Source organism: Schistocerca serialis, chromosome 9 (genome assembly GCF_023864345.2).
Source record: "Schistocerca serialis cubense isolate TAMUIC-IGC-003099 chromosome 9, iqSchSeri2.2, whole genome shotgun sequence".
NCBI classification, from domain to species: domain Eukaryota; kingdom Metazoa; phylum Arthropoda; class Insecta; order Orthoptera; family Acrididae; genus Schistocerca; species Schistocerca serialis.
In genome coordinates, this window is record NC_064646.1 from 141,548,888 (window position 1) to 141,570,388 (window position 21,501).

Below are 21,501 nucleotides of genomic sequence, written 5' to 3' on the forward strand. Positions count from 1 at the left end.
GGATACAAGATGACTTGGACAGGATTTGTGATTGGTGTAAAGAATGGCAGCTAACTCTAAATATAGATAAATGTAAATTAATGCAGATGAATAGGAAAAAGAATCCCGTAATGTTTGAATACTCCATTAGTAGTGTCGCGCTTGACACAGTCACGTCGATTAAATATTTGGGCGTAACATTGCAGAGGGATATGGAGTGGCACAAGCATGTAATGGGAGTTGTGGGGCAGGCGGGTAGTCGTCTTCGGTTCATTGGTAGAATTTAGGGAAGATGTGGTTCATCTGTAAAGGAGACCGCTTATAAAACACTAATACGACCTATTCTTGAGTGAAACTTGAGTACTGATCGAGCGTTTGGGATCCCTATCAGGTCGGATTGAGGGAGGACATAGAAGCAATTCAGAGGCGGGCTGCTAGATTTGTTACTGCTAGGTTTGATCATCACGCGAGTGTTACGGAAATGCTTCAGGAACTCGGGTGGAAGTCTCTAGAGCAAAGGGGGCGTTCTTTTCGTGAATCACTACTGAGGAAATTTAGAGAGCCAGCATTTGAGGCTGACTGCATTTCGCGGAAAGACCACAAAGATAAGGTAAGAGAGATTAGGGCTCGTACAGAGACACATAGGCAGTCATTTTTCCCTCGTTCTGTTTGGGAGTGGAACAAGGAGAGAAGATGCTAGTTATGGTACGAGGTACCCTCCGCCACGCACCGTATAATAGATTGCGGAGTATGTATGTGGATGTAGATGTAGAATTTATTCGTGATATCGATGACTGTCTGCTAAGACTAAAGGATATTATTCACCTAGGACGAATTAAGCCTATTGTGTACTCCACTGATGAACCCTCTGCCAGGCAATTAAATGTGGTTTGCAGAGTATCTATGTAGTAGTAGATGTAGATAGTAGTCCATCCAGAATCGAAGAGTGTCAAAGGAGTTGCCGGTCGACAAGCGGCTAGGGCGTCGTCACTGATGCTTTCTGTACGGGTGCATTCTTAAAATCTCCATATATACAGGGCAATGTCCTGACTTAGTGACTGAATCGTCATCGGCCAGCCCAATGACAGAAAATTCAAATTTGGACAAGGTGTAGATCTTATATTGTAGGCTTAGTATAATGACGGATTTTCCGAAATTCCAACCTTTTTTTTTTTTGAGTCATCAGTCTTCTGACCGATTCGACGAGGCCCAAAAAAGAATCCTCTCCTTTGCCAATCTCTTCATATCAGAGTAGCACTTGCAACCTACGTCCTCAGTTTTTTGCTAGATGTATTCAGAGCTCTGTCTTCCTCTAGAGTTTCTGCCCTCTACAGTTCCCTCTGGTACCTTGCAGGTCATTCCCTGATGTCTTAGCAGATGTCCTATCATCCTGTCCCTTCTCCTTCTCAATGTTTTCCACATATTCTTTTCCTCTCCGATTCTGCGCAGAACATCCTCATTTCTTATCTTATCAGTCCACCTAACTGTCAACATTCGTCTGCAGAACGACATCTCGAATGCCTCCATTCTCTTCTGTTCCGGTTTTCCCACAGTCCATGTTTCACTGCCATACAATGCTGTACTCCAAACGTACATTTTCAGACATTTCTTTCTCAAATTAAGGGCTACGTTTGATACTAGTAGACTTCTCTTGGCTAGGAATATCCTTTCTGTCAGTGGTAGCATGCTTTTGACGTCTTCCTTGCTCCGTCCGTTATAGGTTATATTGCTGCCTAGGTAGCAGAATTCCTTAAATTCATCCACTTCGTGGCCACCAGTCCTAATGTTCACTTTCTGCTACGTCTCATTACTTTCGTCTTTCTTCGATTTACTCTCAGTCCAAGGGATGAAACAGGGACTGGAGAATTTTTTGAAAAATGTCACTGTTAAAGCAATTTTGAAGCTAGACGTACGAAAACCGGTATTTGGTTTCTCGGTCAGAAACAATAAGTGTTTCAGCATTTTTGGAAATTTAAACCTATGGGGGTGAAATAGTGGGTGAAAGCGTTTTTTGAAAACATGTCATTCTTAAAGAAGTGCAAGGCAATTTTGAAGCTAGATCTACGAAAATTGGTATCTGGTTTCTCGGTCAGAAATAAAGAAATGCGTGTTTCAGCATTTTTGGAAATTTAGCCCTGCGAAGGTGAAGTGGTGGGTGAAAGCTTTCTTCGAAAATATACCATTTTTAAAGAACTATTAAAGTATTTCAAACTACATCTATGAACATTGGTATTTGACTTCTCGGTTACAGGTAAAAAAAGCACCTGTTTCAGTGGTTTGGAAATTGAACCCCTATGGAGATTAAATTAAGGATCACACTTTTTTATGAAAACATTTTATTACAAAAGCATTTTTAAAACTAAATCTAAGAAATTTTAAATTTGGCTTCTCAGTTAGAAACAAAAAAAGGTGTTTCACTGTTTTTGGAAATTCAACTCCTAAGGAAGAGAAACGGGGGATGAAAATAGTTATGAAAATATTACATGGCGCAATCATTTTTTAAGCTAAATATACGAAAAATTGTATTTAGCTACTCTGTTAGAAATAAAAGATACTTCTATCAGTGTTTTTGGAAATTCAACCCCTTAAGGGGTGAAATAGGGGTGAATCGTTCTCTGAAAATATTTCATTGCGAAAGCATTTTTAAAGCTTCTCGGTTAGAGATGAAAAAAATGAGGTCAGTCTGACTGAGTCATCATCGGCCAGCCCAAACCTCTAAGGATTCGAACGTAAAGTCAGGATAAGGTGTGGATATTGGACTGTAGTCAACGTTTAAGAAGGGATTGCCTGAAATTCCACTACTAATGGGGTGAAATAGGGGTTGAAAGGCCTTTTGAAAATACGTCGCTATTTAAGGAATTTTGAACCTAGAACTATGAAAACTGGTATTTTGTTTCTCAATCAGACCATGCAAACATGTGTTTGAACATTTTTGGAAATTCAGCTACTAAGGAGGAGAAATAACGAGTGAAACCCTTTTTTAAAATCAGTACTTGCCAAAGAATTGCTAAAGGAAATTTTAGGCTACATCTATGACAATTTGTATTTGACTTCTCGCTTAGAGATAAAAAATACGTGCTTCAGCGTTTCTGGAAATTCGACCACTAACGGAGTCCAATAGAGGATGAATATTCTTAAGAAAATACTTCGTTACATTAAAAAAAAGTAAAGCTTAAGTTAAGGAAATTGGTATTTTACTTCTCGATTAGATATAAGGAAATATTTGGTAGAGGATGAAAATTGCTGTGGAAATATCTCCACAAGAACGCAAAGGCAGGTTTAACAAAAACTTTGGACTCCAGGTAGCAGAATCGCTTTTTGGTCAGAAGTATATTCGGAAAAGATCATTCTTATATGGCCTTAATTAGCGTAAAAAGTTTAGAAGGTGTTGCAATTTGTGAACAGCATAAAAATTCGATTAAATAAAAACAAACAAATCTCTGCAGGCCATACAGTTGTAACACCATAGCTCTAATGCTCTACTGATTTATTTAGCCTTTTGTTTTATTTAATGTCACATCGTTGAGCTTCTGTAAAAATGTTTGATTGAATAGATAACACAAAATTGTATACTCCTTTCTTTGTAAAAACTTTGATGTCATGATTTGATTCTATGCAATGTAGTGTATCTGTGATTTAAATTCTTTGTCCCAATTGGAGGGAGACAAAACTTACTGTATATACTTGGAATTTGTTTAAACAATTTTTTAGAATTGTCAATATGTGCAAAGGTTCAGTTTTATTTAAAATGTTTGTTCTCTGTTATGTAAACTGTTGACCTTCACTTAGGGTTCTTAGTTATTTTGTATGTAAAAGGTGTTGTGGTTCCCCTCGGGAACGGAACTGTGTAGCGCGCGCAAATTGTGGTTGGCCTAGGTAGAAAGGTGGAACAAGAGTCAGTCGGGGACCAGCTACCAAACTGTCAACTGCTCATGTAAAAGTTGTGTATTGTGTTGGTCCTGAGAGAGGCTTTTCCTGGCGATTTCCAATGCCTCGGATGGATAGAGAAAGAGCTGGAACTATTCTGGAATTGATGTCTATCATCGCCACCAAGAAATGACAGAGTCCGTCAATTCTATCTGCAAATCCACCTACCAACATGCAATCGCCACCACATTGCGCAATCGCTGTAATGGAACACTATAGTAATGTACAGTGAAGGATCAGCTTATTGGATGTTTAGTGTACTCAAATACAAGGTAATTTTTAACTGAACTTTTGTACCTACCGTGATTTATTCTCAGTCACATATCCACTTAGGGTCCCTCCCACGCTAAAGTGCTTACCGAGTATCCTTTATTGAAAGAAAGTTAAAGTTAATGTGGCAAGAGAGTAAACTAAAGCAAATGATGCTTGCTGAAAGTAATTTTCCTACTAAAACTGCTTATTAATATGTTGTTGCCAACTTCAAAATTAAAAGTTCTTAAGACTGAGGCTTATTAAGTTTTGCTTAGTAAATGATCACATTGCTGCCTGTTGTAAATCGCAAAAGGTGAATCAGTATCTTACAAGTATGTTAATTTTGTGTTTCACTGTAGTACAAGTGCAAAACTGAAATTGTGGAAAATTATATACTCATGCTTGTTAAGCACTGGTTCCTCTTGCGTATTAAAAGTGCATATTAATGTTGTAACAGGAATCATAGTTTGCCTATCGTGCTCATGCTACATAAGGATCAATAGAAAGACAACTATCTATGAATACAGTAACATCTTTATTCAAAAGACAGTGATAAGTATTCTGTTAGTGAATTCCATTTAACTTTCATTCTAATTAGAAAAGTATTTAGCTGAGAGAGATTTAACCTGTGACCAGTTCATAATTTTGCAATGAACTACATTTACAATTTTATGTCAGCTAGGAAAATGTTTCAAAAGTAATACTGAACCTATGTCCAATTTGTGATTCTACAGTGTATATTAATAGTAATGTTATAAAGACCATTCAGTTTGAATAAGCCCTGAAAGTAATAGTGTGTATTGTTATCTGTTATATTTATGCAAATAATTTGTTCTACTCTGTCAACTCCAGACTTAACGTTAATATATGCAGGTGTCAGAGTTCATTGCATTCGCGTGTGGCAAAATATAGGTTGTGTTTGTCCGTTAAAGTTACTCATACCTATTTTCTTGAACAAGAACATCAATCATTATCTTGCCTAATTAGGCTGGCGAATGTTTTCTTTATTCTTTGAACAGTGTAGTTAGGTAAAATATTGTTTCTTACTGTTTAAATATTTACGTAATTCTTACTTTAGCTTCCGATAAGCCACCTCCGTTAGGTACAACACGATCAGCATAGTAAAATTCCTCTCAGAAGGTAACACTGCTCTGTTGCTTTATACCATAATTGCTTTAACAAGATAGTTTTATTTCACGACCTGACTCCAACTTTAAGGTTATGGTATAGCAGTAACGGACAGTAGTGTTATAGGGTGTGACAATAAATGCAAAATCTAAAGTGAAGCGCTGGGGCGAATTAATCCTTTCCCTAATAATTACCGTTAAAGATATCTGATTGTTTGTCCCTTGTTGTTGAAACTGGTTGGGAGAACAGTTTATTGATTGACCCGGTAGAAAGAGTATATCACCGACTTTCTAACTTACTCGTCGCAATGGGTTGGAATTATGTCTGAAAAAGTGATCCTTTAATTCTGCTGCGCAGTGCAGTTTGGATTCCGTAGAAATGTTGGAACACGTGAGGCAATACTGACCCTAAGACGTATCTTACAAGAAAAATTAAGGAAAGGCAAACATACGTTTCTAGCATTTGTAGACTTAAAGAAAGCTTTTGACAATGTTGACTGGAATACTCTCTTTCAAATTCTGAAGGTGGCGGGGGTAAAATACAGGGAGCGAAAGGCTATTTACAATTTGTACAGAAACCAGATGGCAGTTACAAGAGTCGAGGGACATGAAAGGGAAGCAGTGGTTGGGAAGGGAGTTAGACAGGGTTGTAGCCTATCCCCAATGTTATTCAATCTGTATATTGTGCAAGCAGTGAAGGAAATAAAAGAAAAATTCGGAGTAGGTATTAAAATCCATGGAGAAGAGATAAAAACTTTGAGGTTCGCGGATGACATTGTAATTCTGTCAGAGGCAGCAAAGGACTTGGAAGAGCAGTTCAACGGAATGGACAGTGTTTTGAAAGGAGGGTATAAGATGAACATCAACGAAAGCAAAACGAGGCTAATGGAATGTAGTCGAATTAAATCGGGTGATGCTGCGGGAATTAGATTAGGAAATGAGACGCTTAAAGTAGTAAAGGAGTTTTGCTATTTGGGGAGCAAAATAACAGATGATGGTCGAAGTAGAGAGGATATAAAATGGCAATGGCAAGGAATGCGTTTCTGAAGAAGAGAAATTTGTTAACATCGAGTATAGATTTAAGTGTCAGGAAGTCGTTTCTGAAAGTATTTGTATGGAGTGTAGCCGTGTATGGAAGTGAAACATGGACGATAAATAGTTTGGACAAGAAGAGAATAGAAGCTTTCGAAATGTGATGCTACAGAAGAAATGCTGAAGATTAGATGGGTAGATCACATAACTAATGAGGAGGTATTGAATAGAATTGGGGAGAAGAGAAGTATGTGCACAACTTGACCAGAAGATGGGATCGGTTGGTAGGACGTATTCTGAGGCATCAAGGGATCACCGATTTAGTATTGGAGGGCAGGGTGGAGGGTTAAAATCGTAGAGGGAGACCAAGAGATGAATACACTACGCAGATTCAGAAGGATGTAGGCTGCAGTGGGTACTGGGAGACGAAGAAGCTTGCACAGGGTAGAGTAGCATGGAGAGCTACATCAAAACAGTCTCAGGACTGAAGACCACAACAACAACAACAACAACAACAACAGTGCAGTTTTAGACCGCTGCGCACGCCCTCTCTAGTGGTTGGTACAGACCTGCAGCGTAGGCCGCCAGTAGGCGATATCCGGGTCCCTTTCCCACTCCTCGTCCGAGACATCTGCGCAGAGGCCGTCGCCATCGGGGTCGTAGGCCTCGCCGTCCTCGCAGCACTTGCGAACGCAGGGAGCCGCCCCCGCACACACGCAGGCGAAGGCGATGTGCAGGACCATGCTGTCCACGCGCACGCCGTCCACGCAGAAGGAGGTTGCCGGCACCAGCGCGCCCTCTGGGGCCGTGTCCAGGAGCAGCACCTCCAGCTCCACCTGTGCAACACACACTGCTTTTGCAAAATGGTTCAAATGGCTCTGAGCACTATGGGACTTAACTGCGGAGGTCATCAGTCCCCTAGAACTTAGAACTACTTAAACCTATCTAACCTAAGGACATCACACACATCCATGCCCGAGGCAGGATTCGAACCTGCGACCGTAGCGGTCGCGCGGTTCCAGACTGTAGCGCCTGGAACCTCTCGGCCACTCCGGCCGGTACTCCTTTTGCAGCGGAAATCATCTTGCACGAGGCGCCTTAGAGAAGTATGGCCGAATTTTTGGTAACTGTGAATTTTATTTTTTTTCTAATAATGAAATACCGTGAAGTGAAATGAATCAAACAACTTATAGCCGTGTTGACTGTTAAACGATTGCGATTGTTTCAAAAATATTAGACGTTTTTTTTTCAGATAGCGATGTCAGTCACAAAATCTGTTGAATACGATTTTCACTCTGCAGCTCAGTGTGCGCTGATGTGAAACTTCCTCGAAGATTAAATCCGTGTGCCGGACCGAGACTCAAACTCGGGACCTTTCCCTTTCGCGGGCAAGTGCTCTGCTATCTTAGCTACTCAAGCACGATTCACGACCCCTCCTGACAGTTTTACTTCTGCCAGTACCTCGTCTCCTACCTTCCAAACTTTACGGAAGCTCTCCTGCGAACCATGTCAGACAAGAAACAAAAGAAAAAAGCAACACATTTCGAGGTATGAACTTCACCTTCAGGCTACAATGCCAATAGAAAAACATTTAACTAAAGTACACGTAGATGTCAAACGTGTTCTGTATAGTCTTGGCATGAGCTCTGGTCATCCTATGGAGAGAGAGAAGGATAATCTAATATGTTCATACGTTGGTCTGCAGTTGACATATTAAAAAAAAAAATTATCACACACGTTGTTTTATGTAACGGCTGTCTTCCTGTAGTGTGTTCAATTACGTCCACTGTGACGGCTCCTTGGATCTTGTTGACCATTGTCCATGAACTTGCAAAGAAAACTTCAAACACGACACCACAATCACCTCCCCTGTGCAACAGAAACAAGATGGCGATCAAAATAATGCTTGTTTCTATTTAACTGTCGGTAAGTCGATGCAATGTCTTCTAAACACGTGCTTTTATTTGCATACTTGTTACGAAAGGTGCAGTGGTCCTCTCAAAGATAATCTTTGACTGAAGCACCAGGCTGAGGCCATATTGAATCTCGTCAAGCTCGTATCTTTGGCGTTTTATACTAAAACCACATTATAACTTATGTCCTATAAATAAATGCTGTCCCAATATACTATCACACTGAGGATCTATCAGAAAGGTACAGTCTGCTGATATTAAATTTCAGATAATAAGTTATCGGCATGTAAAGGTCTCAGAAGGCATGAAACAGAACAAAGTTCCAAGTTGTATGCCATAACAGTGGTATAATGGTAACTTCTTATGTTGTGGTTGAAGATGTGCAATTTCAAATACGATAATTTTCCTTCGTGTGCTGTCATTGACAAAAGTTTTATTATCAACCTTCACGTTCCTGATATCTTCTGGGTCTTGCTATTTCAACAATTTACAAATTAAGAATGCAACATGGAAATGCGAGTAAATATTCAAAACACGTTGAGTGGCTGGTAAAAACAAACTGCCACTCATTGTCAGAACGAAAAACATGAAACTGACTGACGCCTATGAGAAAGAATTGAAAGGTGACTTAGTCACACTTTCAGCCGCCTATAAAGTATAAAAGAAAATTTGCGAGCTAGTTATTTTAGCAGATTTATTTTCCAAACAGAATCGTCTTCAAATAAAGGAAACATGCGGTCGAAATATATTCTGGTACTGGTGCAGGCATATTCCTGCTGGTACTTTTTGTCGTTGTTTCAGTGACTTTCAGGAGTAAAGGAAGAGTTTACTTTCCTGATAGTGAATTGTAATTTTTTCGCTCAAATTAGAGCATATTTCACACAACCAGCACATTTATTTAGCAATGGGGGAGCTGCTCCTTAAGTATTTTTGTAACACTTATCCCTATGTAAATAACTAGTATGCAGCTGACAGGTACTCACTTTCAGAGAATAGTTGTAATTTTAGCGTAGATTACAACATACTTCACACAACCAGCATATTTATTTAGCATTGGGGGAGTCTCGTAAGCACTTTTAAGTACTACATACCGCTTTGTAAATAACGAGAATGAATTGGGCAGCTTCTCACTTTCAAAGAATGAAAAGACAGCAGTAGTTTCCAAATTTGCAGTGTCGGAAGCAGCTGAATATATAAAGAGCTTCCGCTTTAATTCAGCTGATGGAATGGCTGCCGAAATCACGACTATACTTCGACAACAGAGACATCTATCTATGCTTTCGAGAAAGGCAAAGGATATCTTTGAAAGGAACGCAGCCACAGTACCTCTCGTGAAGTATATACAAATAAAGGCACTTCTTGTAAACACCTTGCTGTCTTATCTCTGAAGTTGGTCGACGAACTATATTACGTTGATAATTTGATATGAAAAGGAGTCTAGAAGTTATTTTGAAGAATTACAAAGATATCTCTGGAATACATTTATAAATATTCTTAACTATTATGTTTTTTCTACTTTAGCGGAAATGAATTGGAACTGTTGAATGTGAGTTTTTCAACTTTGTAATTGCATTTATGATCTCATTTTTTCACGTGTGATCATAGAGGAGTATTACCATTTCCTTCATGGAGTTTATTTTCCATCTTTTCTCTAAAGTACATAGTACTTTAAGAGTGCTCTGTACTGCAACAGTGTCCTGTTTCGTCTATACGCTTTGCTATAGTTCATCAAGTGTGAAACAGTCTATGTGTTCTTTAAAACGTGTTCTAAGATTTCTAATTGTTTGGCCAACGAAATACACTCCTGGAAATAGAAATAAGAACACAGTGAATTCATTGTCCCAGGAAGGGGAAACTTTATTGACACATTCCTGGGGTCAGATACATCACATGATCACACTGACAGAACCACAGGCATATAGACACAGGCAACAGAGCATGCACAATGTCGGCACTAGTACAGTGTATATCCACCTCTCGCAGCAATGCAGGCTGCTATTCTCCCATGGAGACGATCGTAGAGATGCTGGATGTAGTCCTGTGGAACGACTTGCCATGCCATTTCCACCTGGCGCCTCAGTTGGACCAGTGTTCGTGCTGGACGTGCAGACCGCGTGAGACGACGCTTCATCCAGTCCCAAACATGCTCAATGGGGGACAGATCCGGAGATCTTGCTGGCCAGGGTAGTTGACTTACACCTTCTAGAGCACGTTGGGTGGCACGGGATACATGCGGACGTGCGTTGTCCTGTTGGAACAGCAAGTTCCCTTGCCGGTCTAGGAATGGTAGAACGATGGGTTCGATGACGGTTTGGATGTACCGTGCACTATTCAGTGTCCCCTCGACGATCACCAGTGGTATACGGCCGGTGTAGGAGATCGCTCCCCACACCATGATGCCGGGTGTTGGCCCTGTGTGCCTCGGTCGTATGCAGTCGTGATTGTGGCGCTCACCTGCACGGTGCCAAACACGCATACGACCATCATTGGCACCAAGGCAGAAGCGACTCTCATCGCTGAAGACGACACGTCTCCATTCGTCCCTTCATTCACGCCTGTCGCGACACCACTGGAGGCGGGCTGCACGATGTTGGGGCGTGAGCGGAAGACGGCCTAACGGTGTGCGGGACCGAAGCCCAGCTTCATGGAGACGGTTGCGAATGGTCCTCGCCGATACCCCAGGAGCAACAGTGTCCCTAATTTGCTGGGAAGTGGCGGTGCGGTCCCCTACGGCACTGCGTAGGATCCTACGGTCTTGGCGTGCATCCGTGCGTCGCTGCGGTCCGGTCCCTGGTCGACGGGCACGTGCACCTTCCGCCGACCACTGGCGACAACATCGATGTACTGTGGAGACCTCACGCCCCACGTGTTGAGCAATTCGGCGGTACGTCCACCCGGCCTGCCGCATGCCCACTATACGCCCTCGCTCAAAGTCCGTCAACTGCACATACGGTTCACGTCCACGCTGTCGCGGCATGCTACCAGTGTTAAAGACTGCGATGGAGCTCCGTATGCCACGGCAAACTGGCTGACACTGACGGCGGCGGTGCACAAATGCTGCGCAGCTAGCGCCATTCGACGGCCAACACCGCGGTCCCTGGTGTGTCCGCTGTGCCGTGCGTGTGATCATTGCTTGTACAGCCCTCTCGCAGTGTCCGGAGCAAGTATGGTGGGTCTGACACACCGGTGTCAATGTGTTCTTTTTTCCATTTCCAGGAGTGTATTTACTCAGTTTCTCAGCTGATGGTGAGATATCATGCACCAGTTTTTTCCTTGCGAAAAGCGACCTTGATATCTGTGTTTTTAAACAACTTAACTATTTTGTCTGAAATAACTCCGGAATAAGGTATATTTATATACGCCGTTTTTTGTATGTTGTTGTGGATAGTGGCTATGTTAATTTGTATAACTTTACTTTCTGTTACGTGTTGTAAAAGAGCACATATTTAGCGTTTATGATAACCACAGTTATGTATTCTTTTTTGTATCATATTCGGCAGCGCTAGTTGGAAATTTCTGTACACTGAATAAGACGGCTCCGAATTCAACTTGTTTGTTGGTTTTCTGTGTGCATTAATGTTCAAGTGTGGTTTGTATTAGGCACTGCCACGTCTAAAATAAATGTTTTTTTAATCTTTCTGATGTTCTATGGTGAAGTGGATGTTTTTATGTAAATTATTAAGTCTACTTGACAAAGTTTCTGTTGCTTCTTCAGTTTGATTATATACTCTGAACACGACATTAATATATCTAGGCGATATCTTAAGGTAATACTGTCATTTTAATATCAAATTTTCGATGTCTATCGTATTGTAATTCAGTTCGTCGACCAACATGGGAAATAAGATAGCAATATGTGCAGAAGACATTGCAAGTGGCAGAGAAAAGCAGCATCGACATATCGATGTTTAAACTGAGAAAAGCTTGGCTTTGACCGCCATCTTGTTTCTGCTGTAAAGGAGAACTGTCTGTGTTGTCATGTTTTAATTTTTCTTTGTTAATTCATGAACAATGGTTAACAATTTCCAAGGAACCATAGCAGTGGAGATAACTGAACGCACTACAAAAAGACAAGCATTTCTTATGAACAGTATTGGCGACTGTTTTTTAAAAAAATTATGTGAACAGCAGCCCAACAAACTAACATATTAGGTTGCCATTCTTTTTCTGCACAGGACGATGAAGGCACATCCCAAGACTGTGCAGAATAACGTCTACGTGTATTTATGCCAGTCAGAACCTAAAATCTGTGCCACACTGGAACCCGAACGCAGGTTTTTTGTTTATTAGCGGCAGTCAACTTAATCGTTAGGCAGTTCTCCAGACCTGGTTCAACCTTTCATTGCCACTGAAGTTTTCCATTCATTTCACTTTAGTATATTTCAATCATATCATATCATATATATGCATCCGTTGTGGCAGCATAAGCCACGGCACTCCACAGAGTCAATTCCGCTAATGGCGCAACTGTCATGAAGCCTGCAGAAGAATTTCTGGCCGTAGTTTGGAAATCTTAGATGCAAACTTAAGAGGTAATGAAACCTCGAGTTAGTCTTGAAGGTGTGCTCAGCCTAACAGTTAAGGGCACAATTACTAGAATATATAGCAGGGGTGACGAGGCGTGTGCGCAGTAGAAAGCTGTGGTGCTGGCAGCAAAACCGACTCTTCCAGCTCTCAGGAGCTCGCCGCTACCCTAACCTGTTGTATGGTCTCTGCGCTTTAGAATGAATACAGCGTTGTTTACATGAGTGTAAGCTCTTTTCGGTGACTGACGAATAAGTGCGGTGTTTCGCTATATTTATCAATATAGGGGTGGCTGTGAAAGTGTGTTCTGAATTGTTTTCATTTAAAAATGTGGTTTACTCTGTGATCGCAAGATGTACTAATAACTGTAGAAAAAGGAAGAAAAGGTTAAGAATTAAGGTTCATGCATTTCCTAAGAACAATGAGATGAAAAATATAGATATGTTCTTGTAAACATGCTGATTCATTTTCAGTTGCTAATGTTTGTGTGCGTGCAATGAATTTTGCTGATTCGCGTTACGGAAGGGACTTTGAATGTTCCTCCAAAATTCAAGTTAAAGGCTTATACTCTTTCAGCTCTGCATCTTCCATTCTCGAGATTTGATTTACGGGTTCGTAATGAGAGGAAAGTTTGAACACAAAAATGGGTTTACCATAAGGAAGTACAGCAGATTTTACACTAAAATACATTACCGACTAACAAACAAAACTACTAGTAGAGAAAACAATAACTGTGCTGTAAATGGGACTATTCGCATTTTTGCCAACCATCAGAAACTATAGAAAAACAAATAAAATAACTTAGGCAAAAGAATACAGAATTTCAGGATCATCTCTCTCGACGTGATGCTGAGTTACTTAAAACATTTTCAGAAAGGTGTCCAGCGTTTATTTTTCTGACGGTCAGCAATAAGTGATTGACATGGTCTGGGGCCTTTGTACTAGTATTTCAACGGCTATACAAAAATACGCTAGTTAAATTTGAGAAAACAATCGTGCTTAGTTTGCATTCATCGCGAATCTCTCACTCAGCGCGAAGTCCGAAATGACTGAAAAAAAACAAGCATAGGTGACTCCTGTATATAAGAAGGGTAAATGAATGGACCCCCAGAGTTACAGACCTATATCCTTAAATCGGTTTTCTGCAGAATACTTGAACCTATTCTAAGTTCTAAGGTAACACGTTTCCATTAGACGTAAAAGTTTATGAGCACAAAACTGTACGGCTTTAGAAAGCATCGCTCGTGCGACACTCAGCTTGCCATTTTCCCACGTGATATCGTCTGAGCCATGGATGAGGGCAACAGACGGATTACATATCCCTAGATTTCCAGGAAACTGATGAGTCCTATAATGTTCAAATACAAGATGTGACGTTCCATAGAAACACGAAGTGGAATGAACACTTTAAGAGTACTAGCAGGGAAGGAGAACGGTCGACTAAGATTTATTGGGAGATCTGTAGCAAAGTGTAACGCATCTATAAAGTGGATGGCGTATAGGACTCTACTGCAACCATTCTAGTTTTTCGAATTTGAATCAAGACTGATTAAAGGAAGACGTCGCAGCGATTCGCAGGAATGCTGCCGTATTTGTTATCGGGAGTTCCAATCGATACACAAATGTTACAGAGATGCTTCGTGAACTTCCCTCTGATGCAAAGACGCTGTTTTTTTCGTGAAGCGCTACTGAGCAAATTTGCAGAGCCTGCATTTGGAGCTTACTGCACAATGATTCTACATGGTTATTTTAATGATTTAAGCGATTTCATAAATGCACTATAGTTACATTAATTGACATGTCGTCACAAAACTCAGCACTCATGTAGAAAACCTCAAAAAGTTTTTTATCGTTGCAGTTGCGCTTCAATTTTCTGTACGAGAGCGCAGCAGTGAGCAATTAGGCAAGATGGCGACAGGCGCCTACAAAGCGTATCTTGTGTTTGAAATGGATTCATATCTGTCTGCCTTAACAGTGTAACGACATTCCAGAACGAAGTTCAGCAAAGATCTACCAAATGCCAACTCCATTTGGCGATACTACGCGCAGTTTAAAACTTCAGGATGCCTCTGCAAGGGGAAGTCATCGGGTCGACCAGCTGTAGGCGAAGAAACGGTTGACCGCGTGCGGGAGAGTTTAGCACGTAGCTACAGAAGTCGACGGAAAGAGCAAGCATAGCACAGCTGACTGTTCGCAAGATCTACAAGAAACGACTGAAGCTGTAGACTTACCGCTTGCAATTGCTACAAGCCTTGACTCCTGATGACAAGTCAGACACTTTGAATTTGCGGCGCAGTTGCAGTACCTTACGGAAGGTAACGGCTTTTGTGAGAAACTCATCTTCCACTAGTGATTAGGCAACATTTTTTGTGAATAGTACACTGAACAGGCGCAAGGTACGAATTTTAGGGACAGAGGCTACCCACACTATCGTGGAGCACATCTGAGATTCACCAAAAGTTAATGTATTCTGTGCAGTCTCAGGGTTTAAAGTTTACCGCCCCTTTTTCTTCTGCGAAAAGACCGTTACAGGGCGCCTTATCTGGACATGCTTGAAAACTGGCTCATGCAACAACAGGAGGCCGACAGTGTGGGTCTCATCTACCAACAGGACGGTGCTCCAACGCACTTCCATCATGGCATTCGTGAATTCTTCAACAGGAAATTGAGAAACCGATGGGTGAGTCATGGTGGCGGTAATCAGCCATTCATGTCGTCTCTTACTCGCTGTCTCGACGTAACCCCACGCAATTTTTTGTTTGGGATTATGTGAAAGATTGTGTTTACGTCTCCTGTACCAACAAACCTACAAAAACTGCGAGCTCGCAGTAACAGTATTTTTGAACAGATTGATAGGGGCACGCTGCGCCGAACGTGGGAAGAACTAGATTACAGACTTGATGTCTGCAGAATAAGTAGGGGAGCCCACATGGACCACTTGTATTATGTGAGAAAGCTTTTCAAGTTTTTCTATGTGTGTGCAAAGTTCTGTGACAATATGTCAAATAATACAGCTCCAACAAATCTATGAAATCGCTTTAATCATTTATAAAGACCTTGCACTGACGCCAACGTAGATTTCACTAAGGACCCTGAAAATAATATAAGGGAAAGAGCTCGTAAGGAGACATATAGATAGTCGTTTTTCCCTCGCCCCACTTTCTAGTGGAATAAGAATGCAAATGACCAGTAGTGATACAAGGTACTCTTCTACATACAATATAGAGTGGGTTGCAGAGTATGTATGTAGGTATAGTTGTAGATCTTTCAGATATATCTTAAACAAAGTTTTATATGGAGAAAAACTTTTAACTAAATAAAAAAATTTATTTGTTTGTTATGAAACAGATGGTCACTGATATCTTAAAACCAGGTAAACCCAACAACAAAACTGAAAGCTATCGTCCTACTGCCATTCTGGCTCTCTCTTTCCAAGCATTAACCCCGACTTGTGGGGTCTGCTGGTTAATCGGATGCAACACGTTAATTTTTAAGGGCTGGCCGGATGCCCTTCCTGTCGCCACCCCGTGCCCCCCAGGAAGAAATTAGTGTACTCAAACTGTCTGCGTCGAGTGAAACCATGGGACAGCGCGAATGTTGGGTTGGGGCTGTTTGGGGGAAGGAGACCAGACAGCGAGGTCATCGGTCTCATCTGATTAGGGAAGGACGGGGAAGGAAGTCGGCTGTGCCCTTTCAAAGGAACCATCCCGGCATTTTCCTGGAGCGATTTAGGGAAATCACGGAAAACCTAAATCAGGATGGCCGGACGCGGGATTGAACCGTCGTCCTCCCAAATGACAGTGCGAATGTGTTCAGATGTCTGCGAGCTATGTAACTGAGGCAGAACGTGGGGACCAGCCCGGCATTCACCTAGAAGGATGTGTAAAACCGCCTAAAAACCACATCCAGGCTGGCTGGGACACCGGCCCTCGTCGTTAATCCGCCAGGCGGATTCGGCTCGTGGCCGGCGCGCCTACTCGAGTCCAGGAAGCAGCGCGTCAGCGCTCTCGGCGATTCTGGCGGGTCCTCCTCCCATTCTGACTAAGATGAAAAAACTACTCGAGAAGCTGCTGTATGACAAGACACGTATCGAGGTACTTGGAAAGATTCCTATTGAACTGGCCGGATTCCGACCAAGCCACAGCTGTGTGGATGACTTCCTTTCATTGACAACTTACACAAAGCTGGGTTTCAGAAACAACTAAAGACCTCTGCTGTGTTTATTGATGTGACAGCACTTACGATAGCGTGTGAAGGCAGTATGTTGTCTATCAGCCGCTCAATATAATACTCTGCAGAAGAACAGCACAAATTCTTAACAATATGCTGACTGAAAGACTACTTCAGGTAATTATAGGTAATACCACCAAGACCCTCGACAGTGGCCTACCTCAAGGGTCACACCTAGCTCCGCTGAATTTAGAGTGTATGTTTCAGACATGCGAGCCACTCATTCCAGGCAATTTGCTTATGCTAATGATTGGGCGACAGCAACACAGCACCGAAGATATATTAACAAAAGTCCCAAGCACAATGGGACAATATTTTCGTTAAATTGGGACCTGAAACGAATCTTAGCAAACATGAATCGACTTGCTTTCATTATTCTAACCATCCGATAAATGTACATATTTTTCGAGGTTAACCGCCTGGCCCATAAAAAGTATCCACAGTACCTTGTAGTTATACTTGGCAGAACGGTGTCATTTACACAACATCTAAGAAAGACTGCAGCTAAACTAACGTTAAGTAATAATATTCTGCAAAAATTGAGTTGTACAACATGAGATTCTGAAGCTCCGAACTTATGAGCATCTGCCCTCGGTCTTGCCTACTCAGCGGCAGAATATTACAGCCCTGTCTGAATAAACACCAGCCACAGGAGACGGGTGGGTACGTAACTAAATCAAACAATGCAGAATGTTGCTGCTACAAGCAAATCCACTCCCGCATGCTGGAGATCTGTGCTGGGCCGCTGCCCACAAACTACCCTTAGAAAAAAAGAATAAACTTGTAAGGAAATATAAGAAAATCTGCAACAACCAGCAGCCACTAATTCATAAGGACATATCTGCTATCCCAATCAACAGATTTCGCTACAGACTTTCCCCACTCAGAGCAGCTAGCGACCTGGCGAACTTTGACTTCAATCTCCACGAAGCTTGGGGAGAAGGATGGTATAATAAGAACCCACCAAAGCTCCAGAGCTGTTTCCAAGCCAATAATAAAGCTTGTGAGCTTGGTCTTCCTGGAGGATGCGGAGTACACTTAACAGGATCTGGACGAACCACAGGACATGCAGTGACCCACCGTGCAGATGGAAAAAGATTGCCGGTGTGCAGTGCACCAGTAGCTTTCCAAGACAGGCTTTCAGACATATTGTTGAGGAATGATTTCAAAATTCGTACTCCGGCAACTCCTCCGACGCCTTGGACGCTACAGCACATGTGCTAACTTATATAAATAACACGTCACTAAATTTGTAAAGTATGAACATATTCTACTCTGAAGAGCCAAAGAAACTGGTACACCTGCCTAATATCGGGGAGGGCCCCCGCGAGCACGCAGAAGTGCCGCAACACGACGTGGCATGGACTCGACTTTTGTCGGAAGTAGTGCTGGAGGGAACTGACACCATGAATCATGCAGTGCTGTCCATAAATTCATAAGACTACGACGGGATTCTTCTGAACAGCACGTAGCAAGGCATCCCAAATATTCTCAATAATTTTCATGTCTGCGAAGTTTGGTGGCCAGTGGAAGCGTTTAAACTCAGAAGAGTATTCCTGGAACCACTCTGTAGCAATTCTGAACGTGCGGGGTGTCGCTTTGTCCAGCTGGAATTGCCCAATCCATCAGAATGCACAGTGGACATGAATTGATGCAGGTTACCACACAGGTTGCTTATGTACGTGTCACCTGTCAGAGTCGTATCTAGGCATATCAGCGGTCCTCCCATATCACTCCAACTGCACACGCCCCACCCCACTACAGAACCTCCATCAGCTTGAACAGTCTCCTGCTGACATGCACAGTCCATGAATTCGTGAGGTTGTCTCCATACCCGTACACGTCTATCCGCTCTATTCAATTTGAAACGGGACTAGTCCAACCGGGCAACATGTTTCCAGTTATCAACAGTACAATGTCGGTGTTGACCGGTCCCAGGCGAGCTGGAAAGCTTTGCGTCGTGCAGTCATCAAGGGTACACGAGTGGGCCTTCGGCTCCGAAAACCCATATCGATGATGTTTCGTTGAATGGTTCACACACTGACACTCGTTGATGGCCCAGCATTGAAATCTGCAGCAACTTGCGGAAGGGTTGCACTTCTGTCACGTTGAACGATTCTCATCAGTCGTCGTTGGTCCCGTTCTTGCAGGATCTTTTCCTGGCCACAGCGATGTCGGAGATTTGATGTTTTATCGGATTCCTGATATTCACGGTACACTCATGAAATGGTCTTACGGGAAAATCTTCATTGCTACCTCAGAGATGCTGTGTCCCACCGCTCCTGCGCCCAATAACATCACGTTCAAACTCAGTTAAATCTTGATAACCTGCCATTGTAGCAGCTGTAACCGATGTAACAACTGCGCCAGACAACTGTTGTCTTGCCGGCCGCTGTGACCGAGCTGTTCTAGGCGCTTCAGTCCGGAACCGCGCGACTGCTACGGACGCAGGTTCGGATCCTGCCTCGGGCATGGATGTGTGTGATGTCCTTAGGTTAGTTAGGTTTAAGTAGTTCTAAGTTCTAGGGGACTGATGACCTCAGATGTTAAGTCTACACAGGTTTCTTTGGCGCTTCAGTCTATTTGTATTTATATTACTAACACGTCTGTATATTTGTGAGTTATGTACATATTCTATTTATATTTTTAAAGTGATGCGTAATTGTAATACAGTTAATAATAATAATAATAATACAGGTTGTCTTCTTTTTTATGTCTTTTTTCCGCAGATGGACATATACACGTTATATCGGTTAGTTGCCGTCCCTAGCTACTGTAAGAAAAGACTTATTCCGTTTTGCCTTGTTGCAAAGCACTTCGAGTGGTCACTGAACAAATTAGTTTTTTCTCTTACAATTTTATCTGTTTTGAGCATTAACAGCTCGCATGCTTCACTTATAATAAACAGTTTTTATTCTTTTCGTTACGTTTTTATTGTTTATTCCACTCTTCTTCGTCTTCTACGTATATGTTCGTATTAGCATTTGCACACAGCACTTTCATTGCGCTTGACATACTTACACTTCTGTGTCATTTTGTGTGTATTGTTTTGCTGTTGTGGGAAGCGTTTGTGGTGGAGTCGTCTGCTGGCGCTCTGTGAGTCCCGACTCTCTCTCTCTCTCTCTCTCTCTCTGTCTCTATTTTCCTAGTTCCGGTGATGTGCTAGGTAATCCATTACTTTTTTTCCAGCTGAGCCGTTGCCTCCGCATGAGGCATTATTCTCTGTAGTACAACAGGCGGCAATGCAAATTTCGTCAGCCATCATTATCCCGTAACCAGCATCACCGTCATTTTCCAGACAGGTGAACTTGCTGCTACCTGCGGCGCCAACACAATAGATGTACATATGGTGTACCGTTCCAACGGTAAACCGCACATTTTCGCCTCCGAACACGGAAAAGGGGGGAAAATCCAGATAAATCAGGAATCTGGATTAAAGAGCTGAATAAATCATATTTATTTGTAATTTTCTGCGCTACACTACAGTTTCCTCTCATTTGTGTCGTCAGGGTTCTACATTTACCGGTTAGCGATTTTACTTTCAGTCTCCAAACCGACATGTTCATGTACCGGTCTCCTGTGGCGCCACGCCCAAGCTGTTAGGCCAAACTGGTCGCACACTTAGTGTCCTGTGTGCTGGCGAAAAGGGCGTTTCTCTAGCAGTCCCATACTTCTCTTTTTGTCTGAGTCATGATCCCCTGTACAATGTAGGGTTTTTTGTTGTATATCCCAATGTCAGATATGCATGGGTTTAAATGTATTGTGATTAACTGGCCCGTCGCACACCCATGATTTGACAAGCTATTTGAGTAAGCAGCCGTTAATCTAGCCTTTATCCGTTTTGCCTTGTAAGTCAAACATCGTATTAAAGCATTTCCCCCACTTCTTGTTGCAGTGTTTAGCATCCCACAATCGAGCAACAGTACCTGAAACTAAGCGTGCTGATAAAAAAATAGCCTGTTCCCAAGAAATAAGTGGGATTCTTAGCCACATGTGTAATAGCTCTCTGAAGCAGGGTATTTTCCCAGATAGACTGAAATATGCCATTGTTAAACCACTGCATAAAAAGGGGATACGTCTGATGTCAACAACTACCGCTCAATCTCTCTTCTGACTGCCTTATCCAAAATTCTTGAAAAAGTAATGTATTGTAGAGTAGCTTCACACCTTTGTAAAAATAAAGTTTTAACAAAATGTCAGTTTGGTTTCCAGAAGGGTTTTTCAACGGAAAATGCTATATATACTTTCAGTAATGAAATGTTAAATGCTCTGAGTAACCGGAAGTGACCCATTGGGATTTTTTGTGATCTATCAAAGGCTTTTGATTGTATAAATCATGGAATACTTCTAGATAAGCTCAAGTACTGTGGTATGAATGGGACAGTGCTCAAATAGTTTAAATCATACCTAACTGGAAGAGTGCAGAAAGTTGAAATAAGCAGTTCACATTATATGCAAAAAACTGGTGATTTCTCAAACTGGGGTACAATCAAGAATGGGGAGCCGCAAGGTTCGGT

The 21,501-nt window shown here is 42.0% G+C and overlaps 1 protein-coding gene across 1 annotated transcript in view; it reads right to left on the reverse strand.

The window, feature by feature from the left end:
* LOC126419425 (uncharacterized) overlaps window positions 1–21,501 on the reverse strand; it is a 135,009-nt gene that overhangs the window by 7,481 nt on the left and 106,027 nt on the right. Inside the window, exon 4 of the mRNA XM_050086613.1 lies at window positions 6,887–7,153. Coding sequence (XP_049942570.1) covers window positions 6,887–7,153 — 267 coding nt within the window. The remainder of the gene's footprint in view (window positions 1–6,886; window positions 7,154–21,501) is intronic.